We start from the raw sequence: 18401 nt of genomic DNA, 5'->3' as shown, positions 1-18401 counted from the left end.
TTCATCTAAGGAATCCTAACAGCAGGGATAAAAGTACACAGCTACTCGGGTATTGAGAGTCATCTTTTTATCCCTAAGCACTAAACTAAAAAGGGCTTCAATTTAAGTAGATGGGCAATTTAAAGAGTGTAAAGAAACTGAACAGACATGAGGCAACAAGAAAGTTAATAAATGTCTCTTTACAGTGTGAAACGTACCTGTCTGTTGCTGCGTGGCAGACGAGCCAGACGAACCCCATTCATGTCAAACAGCCTGACCTGACGGTTGTCATGTGGCAAAGCGATGATTCTTTGGTTCGCAGAGACACTTATCCTGCAGGTCAAGACAGAAATATAATTAATCAACTCAATCAACCAACTCAATCAACCAGCCAACTTATCCAACCAACCAACTCAATCAACCAACCATCCAATCAGCTCAGTCAACCAACTCAATCAACCAACCAAGCAACTCAACCAACCAACCAAGCAACTCAACCAACCAACTCAACCAACCAAGCAACTCAACAACCAACTCAACCAACCAAGCAACTCAACCAAGCAAGCAACTCAACCAACCAACCAAGCAACTCAACCAACCAAGCAACTCAACCAAGCAAGCAACTCAACCAACCAACCAAGCAACTCAACAACCAACTCAACCAACCAAGCAACTCAACCAACCAAGCAACTCAACAACCAACTCAACCAACCAAGCAACTCAACCAAGCAACTCAACCAAGCAAGCAACTCAACCAACCAAGCAAGCAACTCAACCAACCAACTCAACCAACCAAGCAACTCAACAACCAACTCAACCAACCAAGCAACTCAACAACCAACCAAGCAACTCAACCAACCAACCAAGCAACTCAACAACCAACTCAACCAACCAAGCAACTCAACAACCAACTCAACCAACCAAGCAACTCAACCAACCAAGCAACTCAACAACCAACTCAACCAACCAAGCAACTCAACCAAGCAACTCAACCAAGCAAGCAACTCAACCAACCAAGCAAGCAACTCAACCAACCAACTCAACCAACCAAGCAACTCAACAACCAACTCAACCAACCAAGCAACTCAACAACCAACCAAGCAACTCAACCAACCAACCAAGCAACTCAACAACCAACTCAACCAACCAAGCAACTCAACAACCAACTCAACCAACCAAGCAACTCAACCAACCAACCAAGCAACTCAACCAACCAACCAAGCAACTCAACAACCAACTCAACCAACTAAGCAACTCAACCAACCAACCAAGCAACTAAACTCAACCAACCAAGCAACTCAACTCAACCAACCAAGCAACTCAACCAACCAACCAAGCAACTCAACCAACCAACCAAGCAACTCAACTCAACCAACCAAGCAACTCAACTCAACTCAACCAACCAACCAAGCAACTCAACTCAACCAACCAAGCAACTCAACCAACCAACCAAGCAACTCAACCAACCAACCAAGCAACTCAACAACCAACTCTATCAACCAACCAAGCAACTCAACCGACTAACTAACTAAATCAACCTACTTAATCAACCAACCAACCAACAAATCAACCAACTCTATCAACCAATTCCAACTAACCAATTAATTAATCAATCAATCAACTCAATTGACTAATCAACCAACCAATTAATTAAGAAATCAACCAACCAGTCAACCCACCAATCTACCAATTAACCAGTCAACTTAATCAAATAACAAGTCAATCAACCCATCAATTGATTAACTAACTCAATCAACCAACCAACTCAATCAGCCAAGCAACTCAACCAATCAATCAACTCAATCAGCTAACTCTATCACCTAACCAAGCGACTCCAATTAACTAATCAACCAACCAAAAAAATAAAAAATCAAGCAACAAACCTAATCAACCCAATTAACCAACTAACTATTCAACTTGATCAACTAACAAGTCGACCAACCAACTAACCAACCAATCTATCAATTGATTAACCAACCCATCTAACTAACTCAAGCAACCAACCAATCAATTAACCAGCCAGCCAAGTCAATCAAACAAACCAACGAATCAATTAAACAAGATTGTATTAGTTTCCATTTAAATGTGAATACATTACATTGATATTATTTACACAAAGACTGCACTTGGACTTGGTATTAAAATGCGTTTTTTTTTCTTCTTCACTAATCAGATTACAACTGGACAACACTAAACACAAATGCAATAAAACATATTGAGCCTGTCCAGTTTTGACCACTTCCAGAGATAAAAACATGAAGTACGGGGAATATTTCTAAAAATTAAGATTTCAAAAGTGGCTATAAAAATGTGCTTGTAGGCATTTAAATCATTTATACATCCATTAAATCTATCAATAAATTAATAAATATCTCCCTCTTCATATAAAGGTAAAGTGCAGTTACTACTTAAGCACAAAAAACGAGAAAAAAGTAAGTCAAATTTGTATGTTGTAGGTAGATCTGCAGTTTAGTTTCTTTGAACTTTGGCAAAATGAACCCAGGTTGCTTTATCCCAAAACTTTATCCCAGAAAAGATGTCACAAAGAACATTGTACGCTTTGATGTAACTCACTTTTGATCAAACCTGTAGTTACTGTGCTTCGAATAACCTACACACATTATCTTCCACACAGTTTCTGCTTTAGAAGTCTGACTTGACTTGTTCCTTTCAAAATATTTAAATTCTGAGGAATCAAGTTTCTCCAATTCCCATGACTTACTAAAACAGGCTTGTCTTTACATGTTCAGAAACAAGTCGCAGGAAGCAGTCTTACACCTCCAGCAACCTGCTGCTCTTACCTATTAACAGCCGAGTCGGTGCGGATGGTGGCAATCGGAGATCTCATGTTCTTCAAGTCCCACACCTTGACGGTGCGATCGTCACTTCCAGACACCACGTTGTCTCCCACGGTGAACACAGCTGACGTCACGGTGCTGAAACCCACAATGTGGCATGTCAATAAAACCTCAAACACACACACACACACCTCAAACATGTTCCAATCACTCTTCAACACCTCCAAGCCAAAAATATAACTCTGAAAACACAAGAATATACAAGAGATCCATATGGATTGTTCTGAAACAACAGTTGACAGTTGACGTCGCAAAAAGTCAACGAGCTTGGTCTATAATATGAAGGGCACCAATTTAATCCTGATCATGAGTCACAGAGGAATCATGGGATGCTGTATTACTGAGATGACAATCTGTTTGTGTAATAACTGCATTCTTAAGCGAGACGCTTAACTCTAAAACACTCCGGCAGGGATTGTCCCTGAATTAAGTGTGGTGTAAGGGACTTTGGATGAAGTACATCAGCAAAACGGCAAGTCCCTAAAAGTAACGAGCTCAGCACCTATGTTTTTTTTTTTTTAAATCAAGATAGACTCTTTTACCGGCATGAAGAATTACCTTACAGAGTGACTAGAGAGTGCCCAAGGTCATTTCCCCCAGCCTTATTCACAGCCCTTTATAGTCCTCATTGGATCAGGAAGCATATCATGTGAACTTCTGTCTGTATTCCCAATGGCAGACTTAACAGTAGTTCCTCAACAAATATATATTTTAAATAGTTGTGTAATTTCGGAGCCCTACTAGTCCAGTAGTACTGAGGAAAATCTGGTTTCAGTCCTCCACAGCAGGGGTCACCAACATTTTGCATAGTAGGAAAAACAAAAACTTTGGAGTAGAGAGGTCAAAACTATCAAGTTCGGTACTGAGATTTCCAACATTTAACACCACAGTACCTAAACACCACTGACTGGCTATTGTGTTCAAGAGCTCAGCAGAAATGACTGATTGCTCATCGGTTCACTATTCTTCATCTTTGTTCATCAAGTGCAAACAAAGATTGACGGAAACTGAATAATTTCATATCCATCAGTCTATCGATCAGCAGATCACTCGTAGCCCATTCGAAATGCTCCAGTGTCCGCCTATCTGTCTTTACACTTGGTGAACGGCATGTAAACACGATGGCCAATCAGCTGTGTTTAAGTACACCTTCAACAGCCCTCAAATGTTAGTGGGGAATGGATGTTTTTTATATTTCAGCACTGATTGTTACCGAACAATACTTTCGACAACCCTACCTTGGAAGTCAATCGTTGCAATAGGGGTGTCCAAACTCGGTCCTGGAAAACCGGTGTCCTGCAAAGTTTAGTTCCAACCCCAATTAGACACACCTCAACAAGCTGATTAAGTTCTTTCTAGGTATACTAGAAGGAAGTTGGAGCTAAACCTCCAGGAAAAGTTTAGGCACCACTGGGGGCAGGCATGTGCACAGGTAGGGCTCAACCTGTGCAGAGTACATGCCCTTTTTTCTCTTGGATCAAAAAATGCCCCACAGAAACCAATGAAAGTACCCTCCGGTATTGAGTTTGCGATCATTCACCACCTGCCCCCGGGTCTTTACTTAGAGCACATGCCCCTTGAAAGGTCTCTGCGCGACCCTGCCACTGGGTTACAAGATTCCAGCATTTTTATAAAATATTTTTTTTGTGTTCAGCAGCAAAACGAAACTCCTAATTATTTGATCCAAGTCAAGAATGATCAAGTGATGACAGAATTTTACATTTCCAAATTTTCTGTATCTGTCGGCCACATGGTGAAGCATCAGTTTCAAAACCCTTCAAGACAGAGATACAACGTAGACAAGACTTTGTGCATACTCAAAAGTCTGGCTAAGTGAGCCCATACAGCATGTGACTTCTCTGATAAGGGTCTTGGTTGATACTGAAATTAAATCTTGCCAACAAATTATATTATTGTGATTATGAATCTAAACTCCCACTTTCCCTGCTTGGAAAGACCACCCTCTGCTCTGCTGTATGAGGGATGCTGCAACATCCACAGAGGTGTCAAGACATTTGTGCTGCCCATTACATTACAAACCACAGGAGAGGGACAATTCTCCAGCAGGACAGCGCTCCTTCTCATACTTCAGCCTCCACATCAAAGCTCCTGAAAGCAAAGAAGGTGCTCCAGGATTGGCCAGCCCAGTCACCAAATATGAACATTACTGAGCATGTCTGGGGTAAGATGAAGGAGGAGGCATTAAAGATGATTCCAAAGAGTCTTGAAGAACTCTGGGAGTCCTGCTCAAACACTTTCTTTGCCATTCCAGATGACTATTTCAAGACAAAAACCCTTCAAGACACAGGTACAATGTGGACAAGACTTTGTGCCTAGTAACAAGTCTGGCTAAGTGAGCCCATACAGCACATGACTTCTCTGATGAGTGTCTTAGTCGATACCAAAATGAAATCTTCCCAACAAATTATATTATTGTGATTATGAAATGAAACTCCTCTTTCCCTGGTTGGAAAGACCACCCTCTGCCCTGCTGTACGAGGGCACGAGAACACCAGCAGCTGGGGCAAAATGAGGCAGAGAGAGTGTATGTGTGTGTGTGTGTGTGATTTGAGGCAGTCTGGGTGAACAGCAGGAATGTCAGCAACCCTCAGGGTCACAGCGCACATTTAACTGCTCCGCTCAGCACACACACTTCCATTTAATGGACCTTAATATTTCTAATCTATCACGTCATTCCCTGCTGACATTTCTCTCCTCTTTGTATTCCCTTCTCTCGGGAGAGCGAGGGAGAGAAAAATGAAAAAAATAAAAAAGGGGGCCGGAGCTGGTCCTCTCCTCGCCTCTAGCCGTGCTAATTTGAATTGACATGATATTAAGGTTTAATTAGGGGCTAAATTCCCGCTGCATTAAAGATTTGGACTTGAGTTTGGCCACATTTAACAGCCTCGCTCGGCTCGCTTCGGCACAGTTCACATCCAAAGTGAAGCGTGGAAACACTTTCTGACATTGCGGGTTGCTCCGGAAGGTAAGGGGGTGGGGGGGCGACGGTGGGCCCGATAATAGATTAAAAGCTTGATTAAAATCCTATTACAACTCAAATGATATTTTGGGAATGTTCCGTTTCCCCTGGGACCACTGACAAGCAAGGTCGAGACTCATTAGACGAAGAGCAGTGTGTGTGTGTGTGTGTGTGTGTGTTTAATAGAGATCCAGTGCTGGAGTATAATAAGTTCTTTAAAGCAATGGCTAAAGACGATGTATGTGATTACATGCTCTTGCTGATGCTGGGAACACTGGTTAAGACATCAAAATCCATAATTGTGAAATATGACGACTTTCATGGAAACAAAAGGAAAGTTTTGTTGACTACATGCAAATTTATCTGTACAGATTGAAGGCCTAACAGATACAATAGGTGTCACTGGATATCTACGGTGTGTATCTTTCAATGTGTCATGCGAACACAAGCAAATGCCACATATATGATAAATAGTTTCACACATTGCTTTCAATATCGTATGTTGCCGGTGTGAAAAGTGACATCACATACGTCTGAAGTTAGGACTCTATTAAAGTTGAGCGATTTGACCTTAAATGTTATTAGGCTTCGATGTCAAAATGTTCAATTATAATAACTCAATATTGCGTGCATGAGTGTCTGAGGTTGCACATCTTTTTATACAGCTAAAAACATTCATATTAGTACATATTAGTACTCAGTACTTTATCGGTATCGGTGCTACTTTATAAAAGGCAGAAGTATCGATAAGCTCTGACGTTACCGGTTCTGCTATCTGTACTGGAGAATCATTGCTGAATAAACATTATTCACAGTAGCATAATATAACTGACCAAGTTTTCTAATTTACGATATTTGATATTCATCTGCACGATTGGCAGTGTCACATGAGAAATGCTCGTGTTTCTGGCGAGTTCGTCAAGTGTAAAAGTCAAGCGCACACGTATAGCTCGCGACACAGACTCGCCCGCACACAGCTCATAAACTTGCGAAGTGAACCAAACAGGTTGCATTTCCAAAGTGGACATTGACATTGTTCGTTGCAACAAACGCAACAAGTTGTTTTCTTGTACAAGCGGAAATGCAATCAATCTGGCTTAACTGCATTAACTGCAGGAAGACAAATCAAAAGTTTTTGATTTGCTTAGCTACTAACTGTAACGTTACATCATCCTTCGTTATGCCAGCAGTCAATCATCTAAATTAGTATAATATTAATAGTTAAATAAACACACACATTCAGTTACAATGAAAGATGTATTTTTTGCAGTAGTCTAACTAAATTTTAAACATTAAAACTGCTTTTACATCAGCTGTATTTACAAATATAGCCTATGAGTAGCCTAATAATAAACTATTATTTAAAAAATTATAAAACACAGCTTATTTTTACATTAAGATGCTCCAAAACTTTTTAAAAAACACTGTTAACTCATTTATTTAAATGCGTTAATGAAAAAATCATAAACATTATCTCATTTAACCGCATTTTGCAACTCAAACAGGGTATTTTCAACTGCAGGGAGCACAATAAACCAAGAAAGATCCCGACTTCTGGCAGAAAAGACAGACATGTTGATTTTTCTCCAGAAGAACGGTTAAACTGAGAGTCATTCTCCTTCAAACCATTGTACATTCTTTTACAGGAAAAAAATGATTTATTTGTTTTACAATTATTTGTTTTGATTTATTTTACATTAAAAATGTAATAATGTAATAAAATGTGGTGTTAATTTTTCATTAAAAAAAGTACCGATAAGAAAACCGTTAAAGTACCGAATCGTTAAGTGGTATCGATAAAAGTAGTAATACCATTAAAACCTTAACGATACCCATCCCTAGATGAGAGTAATGCTGTGTTCACACCAGACGCGGAACGAGCAAATAAATTGCGCTATTCGTGCGTAAATTGCCGCGTGAACATTTGAGTTTACTTGCTTAATTCGCACGTCAAACCCTGATTCATTCGCGCGTCAAATCCGCTTCATTCGCGTGTCAAATTCACTTCAAAACACACGGGTTCGCGTGATGGGCAGGGCTTCTGTTTGCCTGGTGACTCTAGCTTCGTTGCTAAATGGCTAACATGGATTTTATGAAGAAAATAACAGTCAAAACAACGCTTTTATTTCAGTAATAAGGAAAACATACAGGATATTGTTTCAGTAAAATGACCCCTTATATATCAAAAGCTGTAGTAAATGTAGATTTCTCAGTTCATGACCTCTTTAAATCACCTAACCTTACCTAGAGGCCCTTTAGCCTCCTGCCAGACTTTTTTTTTTTTTAACACTGGCTGAGAAACAAAAATAGTTGGGCTTGTCATCCAGAATCTGCGTGATCTGTCTCAAAGGAGACACCAGCTGTGATATTTCCTCAATGAGAAACCCATTCTGACACATTCCCCAAGACAGCAGGTGTGTCTCCCTCTGTCTGTCTGAAATCCAGCACACTGATGATACTCTCATACGCATCCTGACAGAGAGAGAGCGGCTCTGACAGGAAATGCCCTGCAGATGAAAGGGGAATGAGGCGACAAACACTACAGGCCCCGGCGAACAGCGACACTCCTGTCATGTTTCATTTGTAATGTGCCACTCATTAGCATTTGCATCATCATTAGATGATCATGAGACGGCATTTCAGGCCATTCTGCTGTCCTTTTGAGAGCCAGTATGCGTTCATAAGGTCACATCTGAAGTTGAGCAACAGGTCGTAATACCTAGTGAAGACTTAAACTATCTTTTGGTGTCAAAAAGGATACCTATGCAACACTTACCGACACGCACCTGCTGTGGAACTCAAAACAAGAGGTCACACTTTACAATAAGGCTTCATTAGTCAATGTTAGTTATTACTTGCCTGTCTGGAATACTCGAGTCTAATTACCTTGCGACATTTCAAGGTATGTTATTCCGTGATAACAACTGCTAAATAACTGCTAATTCATATCATCTTGATTGTCAGTGAATACGTTTACATCCACATTGTCTGGAAAACTTAGTTCTAATTGGTCAGTTGCGACATTACAATTTGTAATTCCAAGATAACAACCGCTAAATAACCGTTAACTTCGAATCATCTTGACCGTCAGTGAATACGTTTACATCCACATTTTGATTGGTCAGTTGCGCCATTCTAAGATATGTTATTCCTCAATAACAACTGCTAAATAACCACTAACTTCGAATCATCTTGACCGTCAGTGAATACGTTTACATCCACATTGTCTGGAATACTCTATTCTGATTGGTCAGTTGCGTCATTCCAAGGTTTGTAGTTCCAAGACACTAACCGCTAACTTCAAATTATCTTTACCGTATGCGAATGTTTTCATCCACATTGTCTGTGATAACTTGATTCTGATTGATCGTCATTCCAAGGTATGTTATTTTGAGATAACAACCAATAAATAACTGCTAACTTCCAATCATCTTGATGGTCAGTAAATACATTTACATCCACATTGTGTTTAATATACAATTCTGATTGAACAGTTGCGTCATTCCAAGGTATGCTATTCCGAGATAACTGCTAAATAACTGCTAACTTCGAATCATCTTGACCGTCAGTGTGTATGTTTACGTCCATATACTTACATTTACATTGTGTGGAATACACGATTCTGATTGGTCAGTTGCGTCATTCCAAGGTATGTTATTCCAAGATAACAACTGTTTAATAACTGCTAACTTCAAATTATCTTGACTGTCAGTGAATACGTTTACATCCATATTGTCTGGAATAACTTGATTCCGATTGGTCAGTTGCGTCATTCCAAGGTATCTTATTCCGAGATAACAACCGTTTAATAACTGCTAACTTCAAATTATCTTGACTGTCAGTGAATACGTTTACATCTATATTGTCTGGAATAAATTGATTCTGATTGGTCAGTTGCATCATTCCAAGGTATGTTATTCCGAGATACCAACCGCTAAATAACCGCTAACTTCAAATCATCTTGACCATCAGTAAATGTGTTTACATCCATATACTTGCATCCACATTCAAAAAAAGATCCATGAAAAACTCTGTAAGCTTGACGAATTATGTTTGTTATTGCAATTTTGTGATGGTACAAACATTACAATGTCTGTTAAAAGACTTTATCTCTGGCTATTGATGTTTTCCCTTAAATCCACATTAAGGGCAATATACTGTATTTAAGAAGTCATTTGAAATGATGCGCGATTTTAAAAAGTGAGTCTCATCATTTATTATCAGACAATACCGTTCCTGTAACATTAAGTATTGCCTTTAGAATTCAAATTTCAAATTTAGGTTTTCAGCCATATTGACAGCTATACAACGTACATAGCGAATGCGCAATGCTCTTTTTTTTTTCTCGACAGCATTTTATCGTATGGTTAAAAGCTGAAGCTCAAACCGCCATGATTGGCACCCAGGCGCTTTCAGCTTTGGTGACTCACCATTTCTATGAGCACCAGCATACACTAGCTAGCTCTGAAAACGCCAGTCTGTAAAGTTTCCACTGCATATGCTGTTAGCAGCAGAAAAACAGTGGGCAAAGGCTTGAATGTTTTCATCTAAGTGTCCATATGTCGCAATACTGCGCTCATGGTGCGTCCTGATGCTCTAGGTTAGCGAAGGGAGACAAGCATATGTGAGCTGCACTGCACAACTGAGCTAAACTTCACTCACTATTAGTAACTGTACAGCACTTTCAGACTCTCAGGCTGGAAAAATTAGACATGCATCCTGTTGTTAATGACAGTTTGAAACCTAATTATGGAAAAAAAATAGGTACTTCCTTTTAAATGTGTACATGTATTATTCATATTAGGACATACAAAATAAAATGATTTGAAGTTCCAAAAGTAGGATGCAGGATGCGTAGTTGCAAAACAAGACAATTAGGCATTGATAAAGCGAGCAATGGCTTCCTACAGTTGAAACCAGAAGTTTACATGCACTGTATAAAAAGGCACATAACCATTTTAAAAAATAGTCAGATTTTATTGTGACTAAACTGTTTCTCTTTTAGGTAAGTTAGGATGATCACATTTGTTTCTGTTTTGCTTAATAGCAGAATGATAAGAGAGAAATGTTTTGAGAACTTGTTATAACTTTTGCTGAAAGTCAAGTTTACATACAATAAGATTATTCTGCCTTTGAAAAAGCTCAGATGATGATGTCAAGGTTTTGAAAGATTCTGATTGGCTAATTGACAACATTTAAGTTAATTGGAGGCACAACTGTAGAATAGTATTGAAGGAAAAGCTCAAACACACTGCTTCATTGTGTGACAACATGGGAAAATCAACAAGCCAGAATCAACAACAAAGCCAGATTACAATTTTCTGAATTACACTGGGAAAAAGACAAATTTATGTGGTCTGATAGAGCTAAGATTGAACTGTTTGGCCATAATGACCAGTGTTACATTTGGAGGACAAAGGGGAAAGCTTACAAGCCTAGGAACACCATCCCGACTGTAAAGTATGGGGGCGGCAGCATCATGTTGTGGGGCTGTTTTGCTGCAGGAGGGACTGGTCCACTTCACAGCATAGATGGCATCATGAAGAAAGAACATTATGTAGAAATACTGAAGCAACATCTCAAGACATCAGCCAGGAAATTAAAACTTGGCCACAAATGGGTCTTCCAAACAGACCATGACCCTAAGCATACTGCCAAATTAGTTAAAATGTGCCTGAAGGACAACAGAGTGAATGTTTTGGAGTGGCCATCACAAAGCCCTGAACTCAATCCTATAGAAAATTAGTTGAAAAAGCTTGTGCAAGCAAGGCAGCCTACAAATCTGACTCAGTTACAGCAATTCCGTCAGGAGGAATGGGCCAAAATTCCTTCAAACTATTGTGAGAAGCTTGTAGAAGGAGATCCAAAACATTTGACCAAAGTTATACAGTTTAAAAGCAAAGCTTAAAAAATACCAAGGAAATGTATGTCAACTTTTGACTGTCTAGAAATTAATCTGGCATTTAGCAAATGTAAATCATTTAGGTAATCTTAATGGACCTAAAATAGTAAACGTTTAGTATGATTTTACTTTTTTTTAAATGGTACTGTTCCTTTTTATTAGAGTGTATGTAAACTTCTGGTTTCAACTGTATATTCAATTTCTATTGAGAGATATTATGTTATTGAGCTTGAACTTTGTAATGCAGAAACATGCAAAACCTATCACACAAGCTTGTGCTTCCGGTCTGTTGCATTCACCTGCATATGAATAGAAGTCTATGGGGCGAAATGTGTAGTGTGGCCCACGGCTTAAGAGAGTGAATGAGTAAGTGGAGTGAGTGAATGAGCGAGTAAGGGAGAGAGTAAGTTAGCAAGCGAGTGCATGAGCGAGTAAGGAGTGAGTGATCGAGTAAGTGAGTGAGTGAGTGAGTGAGTGAGTGAGTGAGTGAGCAAGTGAATAAACAAATAAGCAAGTGCGTGAGGGAGTGAGTGTAGTCCAGCATGACTCATGTATGCACTACTGTATGTGCTCAGCATGAATGAACATAAACGCAGGCGGTGTGAAGGTGTGCAAGTGTGTGTGTGTGTGTGTGTGTGTGTGTGTGTGTCTGGTCTTTAGGAGGTCTTCAGCTCCTGCCAGGAGAAGCGCAGAGCTCATTCATCTTACAGTCCCAGAGCAGCAGAGCATTCACTCCCACTGACAGCACAACAGCCTCTCTCTGTCTCTCATGCGGGACTCAATCAACACACACACACTGCACTGTACGCCACTCATTACAACCAACAGCTGTCTCTACTGCCCACACACACACACACACACATCTGCATGAACAGCACTCAGATGCGCTGCAGTTTCCTGTCAGACGTCTCATTCATTAAGCTTTCGGTGTGTTTCCAAGTCAAACTTTGTGTGTCAGTTGTTGCTCATTCTAAAGACAGTGTGTGTGTGCTCACCGCCGGAACACCAGGGCAGTGTGGGTGGTTTTCAGGGCATTGTTATTTTGGTGCCAAGTGTTTTCTAGCATGTTGCTGTGTGGTTGGATGGAACATTGGTTAAAAAGTTTTTCAAGTTTCTATGATGTTGATGAATTGTTGCAAGATTTTCAGGGCCTTAATGTTTTGTAATAATTCTTTTTTTAATAAATTCCTGGCATTCAAATAGGATCCAAATCACTCCCATTTTCACGCCCACCGCAATGTGACGTAGGAGTGCAGTTTCCCCGCCCACCTAATTGAATGACAGCCGTGTATTAATGCGTATAATCATACCCACAAGACTGGACGTGTGCAAAGCAACCGGGATTAAAAGATCTGTTGAGCTCTCTGTGATCACCAGTCATCATCAAATGTGATCAATTATGAGTTTTACAAGTTTAAATCGTTTTTAAAACCGTGCATGTTGGTATTGAATTACAGCGATTTTAATGTCTTTACTTCACCAGAGCCACATGTCAGTACAAAAGAAGAAGCTTCAACCTCAGGCCCCGTTTACACTAATGCGCTTTCGTTTTAAGTTTTGCTACGGTTACACCATCCGTCCACATTACGCCGGAGTTCTCGAGCGCCGAAAACGTAGCGTTTCGAAAACGCTGAAGAGGTCGTTTTCATTCTGAAACGCTGCTGCTCCGTCTCAGTGTGGATGAGGAAAAACGGAGACATCTGAAAACGGAGGCGGGGCTGCTGAGATTCGATACCTGATTGGGGCTTTTGTGTCATTGCGTATCCTTCCCTCATTCGTCAAGCCCCATGACTTTAACACATGGCTTTAACGTTACCGGAAGACAGCAGACCAGCCTTTACTGTAAACAACAACATGGACACAGAAATGGGAGCGTTGTTTGCACTATTGTCTGTTTTAGGGGCCATTGTGCAGTTATTCATTTGTTATGTTTAGTAACATCTCGACCTCGTCGTCTGTCCACAAAAATACCTCTCTTGCTTTCTTTGCCATCGTGTTTATTGTTCAACCGGCATTTGTTGACTAACAATAACCAAATGCCAAGCGAGACACATGCTTTCTGTTTATACTAGAACGCGCATGCCCAGAGTGCACAAATGGTCACGTGATATATGTTTTTGGTGGTGTAGTGTGGACAGAGATAGGTTCAGAAACGCTAGGTGAAACGCTAGTGTGGACGCGGATCGTTTTTGATCTAAAACGCCGTTTTAAAACTAAAACGCACTAGTGTAAACGGGGCCTCAGTTTGTGAACTTTACAAAAGGAAGCAGATCTCGTGTAACCTTTGTGAGAAATACTACAGTAAGAACTTTCCCAATGATTATTTGATGTATTTGTTATGGAGTTAATTCGAACCTCAAGTCACACACAATGTCGTAACAAAGTTCACGCACACAGCGGACACACACACACACACGTTTAACTTTGCACTGTTTTAGCATGGCAAATGTGACTGGATACACATTATTATGCACTCCTGTATGGATATCCGTTATGCTCATGTATAAATTTAACCTGATTTAACGTCCACAAACTTTAATTGAAGCTTCTTCTTCTATAATTGCACTGACAAGCGGCTGTGGTGAAGACGGTAAAATCGCTGTAATCCCAGTTACTTTGCGCACGTCCTGTCTTGTGGATATAATTATATGCATTAATACACGGCTGTCAATCAATTCGGTGGGCGGGGAAACTGCACTCCTACGTCACGTTGCAATGGGCCTCAAAATTGCAGAGATTTGATATTATTTTAACATCAGGAAATAAAAAAAAGAGACTTATTGTCTTTATATCTCACCAATATGACTGTGGACACACTATAACCACACACAGTATACCTGCAAACAGCTTACAAAAGATTATTTTCATCATAGGTGCCCTTTAAGATCTACAAGACATTCATTCAGTGAATTCAAGACTTTGTAAGGCCTAAATTTGAAACTTAGCACGCTTTAAGGCACCCCGCTATGGCCTAATGGCCGAATAACCATCTCGGTATTCGTATTAATTTAACAGCCAGTCGTCAAGCATACCTTACATAATATAGACTGCACTATATTGTGTGTAACAATGGCTTCAAGCTGTGACTATATTGACTCTGCAGCACATTATTGCTCAGACATGAGTCCAGCGAGTAATGAATGAGCTGAATGAATGGTGTGTGTGTGTGTGTGCCGGTGAAGGACAGTAATTGAGTTCGCGCGGCGGGGCTGACAGTGTGCTACGCCGCTAATCTCATTACGCTGATTGTCTATTTGAGAGCATTACGCCGGATCTGACGGAATTATACATGTTAGGCTTGGACATAATGAGCGGCGTGTAATCCTCCGTAATCAAAAGACTGCAGCGCCGCCTTAACCAGCCATAACTACCAGCACACAACCCATTTAAACGCCACCAAAACACCGCTCACGCTGCAGCTGCTGATGGGAAATAAAAACCAAACGCTGCCAGACGGTAAAGGGCTCGCTTTAACACAGTTTAGAGGAGATGTATGGGAATAAAATGAAAGTTAAGTGTGAAATGAGTGTGTGTTGAGGTGCTTGTGTAATTACTGGACATGCACTGCCATCTGGTGGAGCACATGGATAATGTATTATTTGTAAAGTGTCATTTAAATGAATGTCTGGGATGAACTTTGATGGATGACAAATTATTGCTTAATTTGGGCTTTTTTGAATATTAATTTATTTTGGATAGCAATGCAAAAATATATACTTATCTGACAAAACCTTTAGCAACAGCCACCCACAATATCAATATTTTTTACCAATATTTACTGGTAATATTATTAAGAATTTATATTTTACCTCAATAAAACAAAAACTATTTTTAAGATTTTTTTTTCATTTTATTATTTTTTTATTTATGTTTTAGTTCATATAATTTAGTATTTATAAGTTTTTGTAATTATTAAATCCTTTTTTAATTAATACATTAACAATTAAAAGAAAAATACTACTATTACTATTACTATTTCTACTATTATTAATGTTATTATTATTATTACTACTACTACTATTATTATTATTATTGTTGTTGTTGTTGTTGTTGTAGGTATTATACGTTGTAATAATTTATAAAATTAATAGAACAATTAAAAAATAAAAAATATTTTGTAATTTAAAATGTAATAATAATAATAATAACAACAACGACAAAATTGTAATAATTATTCAAATTATTACATTAACAATTAACAAAAGAAATATATGTATTTTTCATTTAAAATATTGTAGTAATAAAATATAAAAATAGTAATAATGGTAGTAATTTAGCTTTTAATTCATTATTTGTTTAAATTCATACATTTTAGTTTTTTTTTTTTTTGTTAAGTTTGCTAATGTTATATTTCAAAAATATTTTCAATATTATTCACAACATTTTAATAAATATTCCAATATTTTATTTCACAAAAATGATCTGAGCAATTTTAATTACTATAACGGTGCCGATATGCATCACCCAAAACATATTTCTAATCACCATCATGACAAACGTATCATATTTTGCTTAATTTGTATAAATGTGCTACAGACAACAATAAATATAAAAATGATCTAAAATTAATATTGATTCTGTTGATGCATTTTATTTTTTAAAACTAATTGTAGTAATCAAAAAGCTTGTAAAAAACGTCATAAAATGTATCAATTAACAGATATTTATTACAACTTTTTTATTATTATGGTAATAATAATACATAATATAATATATACAAAATTTTAAAATAATATTTTAGGATGCATTGATTTTTTATCACATTGTGTTTGGCGTTGTAATTTTAATATCTTAATTCATTCATTTTTTTAAAAGTATGTTTAAATAATAAAATCATAACACTTTAAGAACTGAAAATTTTATTAAAATATGACTATGGAAAACATTTTGAAAAAATATTCATTACTTTTTTATCTATGGTCTAATACAGAAATATGTATTTATTTAATAAATATATAATATTTATTAAAATATAATAATAATATTTATTATTGTTGTTGTTATTATATTATTATGTCATATTAAAAATATATTATACCATATTATTTCTATAAAAAGCACTTTAATTTACTCTAATATTAATATTTTACAAGCATACAGTAATTTAAAGTGACACCAAATGTTCATTTTGACAGGTTGTTTATATGTCAACGGTCAAAAAGATGATGTGACTCACTCGGTGTGGCCCTGGAAGACATTGACTGAGTGGATGGAGGGATCTCTGAAGTCCCACAGGCGGAAGGTGGTGTCTCTGGATGAAGTGACCACCAGACGCTGAGTCGGATGAGTGCAGCAGTGGGTCAACTCCTGATCGTGACCTGCAAACACACACAAACAGGTAATGGTGAGGGTTAGAGCTGGGGTAGAGGTTGATACAATACAACTGAGTTGTAGTTGAGGGTTTAACAAATAATAAACAAAGCAAGTTTATTTATTTTGCACATTTTACACACAATGGTAATTCAAAGTGGTTTACATGAACAAGAATAAAAGAAACGAGTATAAGAAATAAAAAACAACAAATATTAAAAAACTGGTGGCTCAGTGGTTAGCACTGTCGCCTCAGCATGAAGGTCACTGGTTTGAGTCTCGGCTGGGTCAGTTAGAATTTCTGTGTGAAGTTTGCATGTTCTCCCCATGTTGGGATGAATTTCCTCTGGGTGCTTCGGTTTACACCACAGTTCAAACACATACGCTATAGGGGAATTGGTGAACTAAAATGTCTGTAGTGCATGAGTGTGTATGGGTGTTACAGCTGGAAGGACATACACTGTGTAAAACATATGCTGGAATAGTTAGCGGTTCATTCCACTGTGGCGACCCCTGATAAATAAGGGACTAAGCCAAAGAAAAATTAATGAATGAATTAAAATATCCATAATAACTCTCCTTAAACACATTAGTAAATGTTGATTTATTTCTCTTCATGTTCACCTGTCAGGGTGTGCACCAGCTCCGAGGTCTCCACATCGTACAGGTTTGCGGCTCTGTCCCAGGACGCAGTGACCACCTGCTTTCCTCCCACCAGCCAATCAGCGGCGATCACCACGCCTTGGTGGCTCTTCAAGGTGGTTGTGGCCACGCGGATGGTGGGGCATTCATTGGGTCCATCAGCGTCGCCGTCTGCCTCGTCTTTATCAGAGAAATCCACGTCATCGTCCAGCGAGGCCTGAGTCGCACAGGAAATGACAAGAGCAAATGTTTGAGGTAATTTGATTTCATTACCATTTCAGCATCTCCAGCTGTTATTATGACCAGAAAAACTGATCAAATTGACAAACATTTCATAAAAAATAAAACACTTTTCTATAATTAAAGGGTTTACAGTGCACAGGATAAATGAGTACACCCTTTACAGATCTCGCTTTTACATTCATGTTATTTTCTATAGGATGCTTCACAATATTATACATATGGTTCTGTGGGTGGGCGAAGCAGTGGCGCAGTAGGTAGTGCTGTCGCCTCACAGCAAGAAGGTCGCTGGTTCGAGCCTCGGCTCAGTTGGCGTTTCTGTGTGGAGTTTGCATGTTCTGCCTGCGTTCGTGTGGGTTTCCTCCGGGTGCTCCGGTTTCCCCCACAGTCCAAAGATATGTGGTACAGGTGAATTGGGTAGGCTAAATTTTCCATAGTGTATGAGTGTGTGTGGATGTTTCCCAGGAATGGGTTGCGGCTTGAAGGGCAT

At 38.8% G+C, this 18401-nt stretch overlaps 2 protein-coding genes and 1 long non-coding RNA gene across 14 annotated transcripts in view; 2 read left to right on the top strand and 1 right to left on the bottom strand.

Annotated features, from left to right (window-relative positions):
* Positions 1-18401, bottom strand: part of wdr37 (WD repeat domain 37) — a 48360-nt gene that overhangs the window by 1610 nt on the left and 28349 nt on the right. For 8 of the 9 annotated variants that reach the window (XM_087308721.1, XM_087308723.1, XM_087308719.1 and 5 more), the window contains 4 exon segments: positions 17654-17888; positions 16896-17037; positions 2781-2915; positions 198-312 (listed from right to left, as the gene is read on the bottom strand). In XM_087308721.1, the coding sequence (XP_087164847.1) occupies positions 198-312; positions 2781-2915; positions 16896-17037; positions 17654-17888 (627 nt within the window). 9 annotated transcript variants of the gene reach the window in all.
* Positions 5755-9984, top strand: LOC147837929 (uncharacterized). Its single transcript, XR_015524704.1, has 3 exons — positions 5755-9197; positions 9312-9466; positions 9597-9984. It is a non-coding gene; the product is annotated as an uncharacterized LOC147837929 (long non-coding RNA).
* nck1b (NCK adaptor protein 1b) overlaps positions 17661-18401 on the top strand; it is a 162006-nt gene continuing 161265 nt past the window's right edge. For all 4 annotated transcript variants that reach the window (XM_087309047.1, XM_087309050.1, XM_087309052.1 and 1 more), the window contains exon 1: positions 17661-17926. The gene's annotated coding sequence lies outside the window, so the exon portion shown is untranslated. The remainder of the gene's footprint in view (positions 17927-18401) is intronic.

The sequence above is a fragment of the Danio rerio genome, chromosome 24 (assembly GCF_052040795.2).
Source record: "Danio rerio strain M-AB ecotype USA chromosome 24, GRCz13ab, whole genome shotgun sequence".
In the NCBI taxonomy this organism is placed as follows: Eukaryota; Metazoa; Chordata; class Actinopteri; order Cypriniformes; family Danionidae; genus Danio; species Danio rerio.
This window is presented reverse-complemented; position numbering and strand designations above follow the sequence as displayed.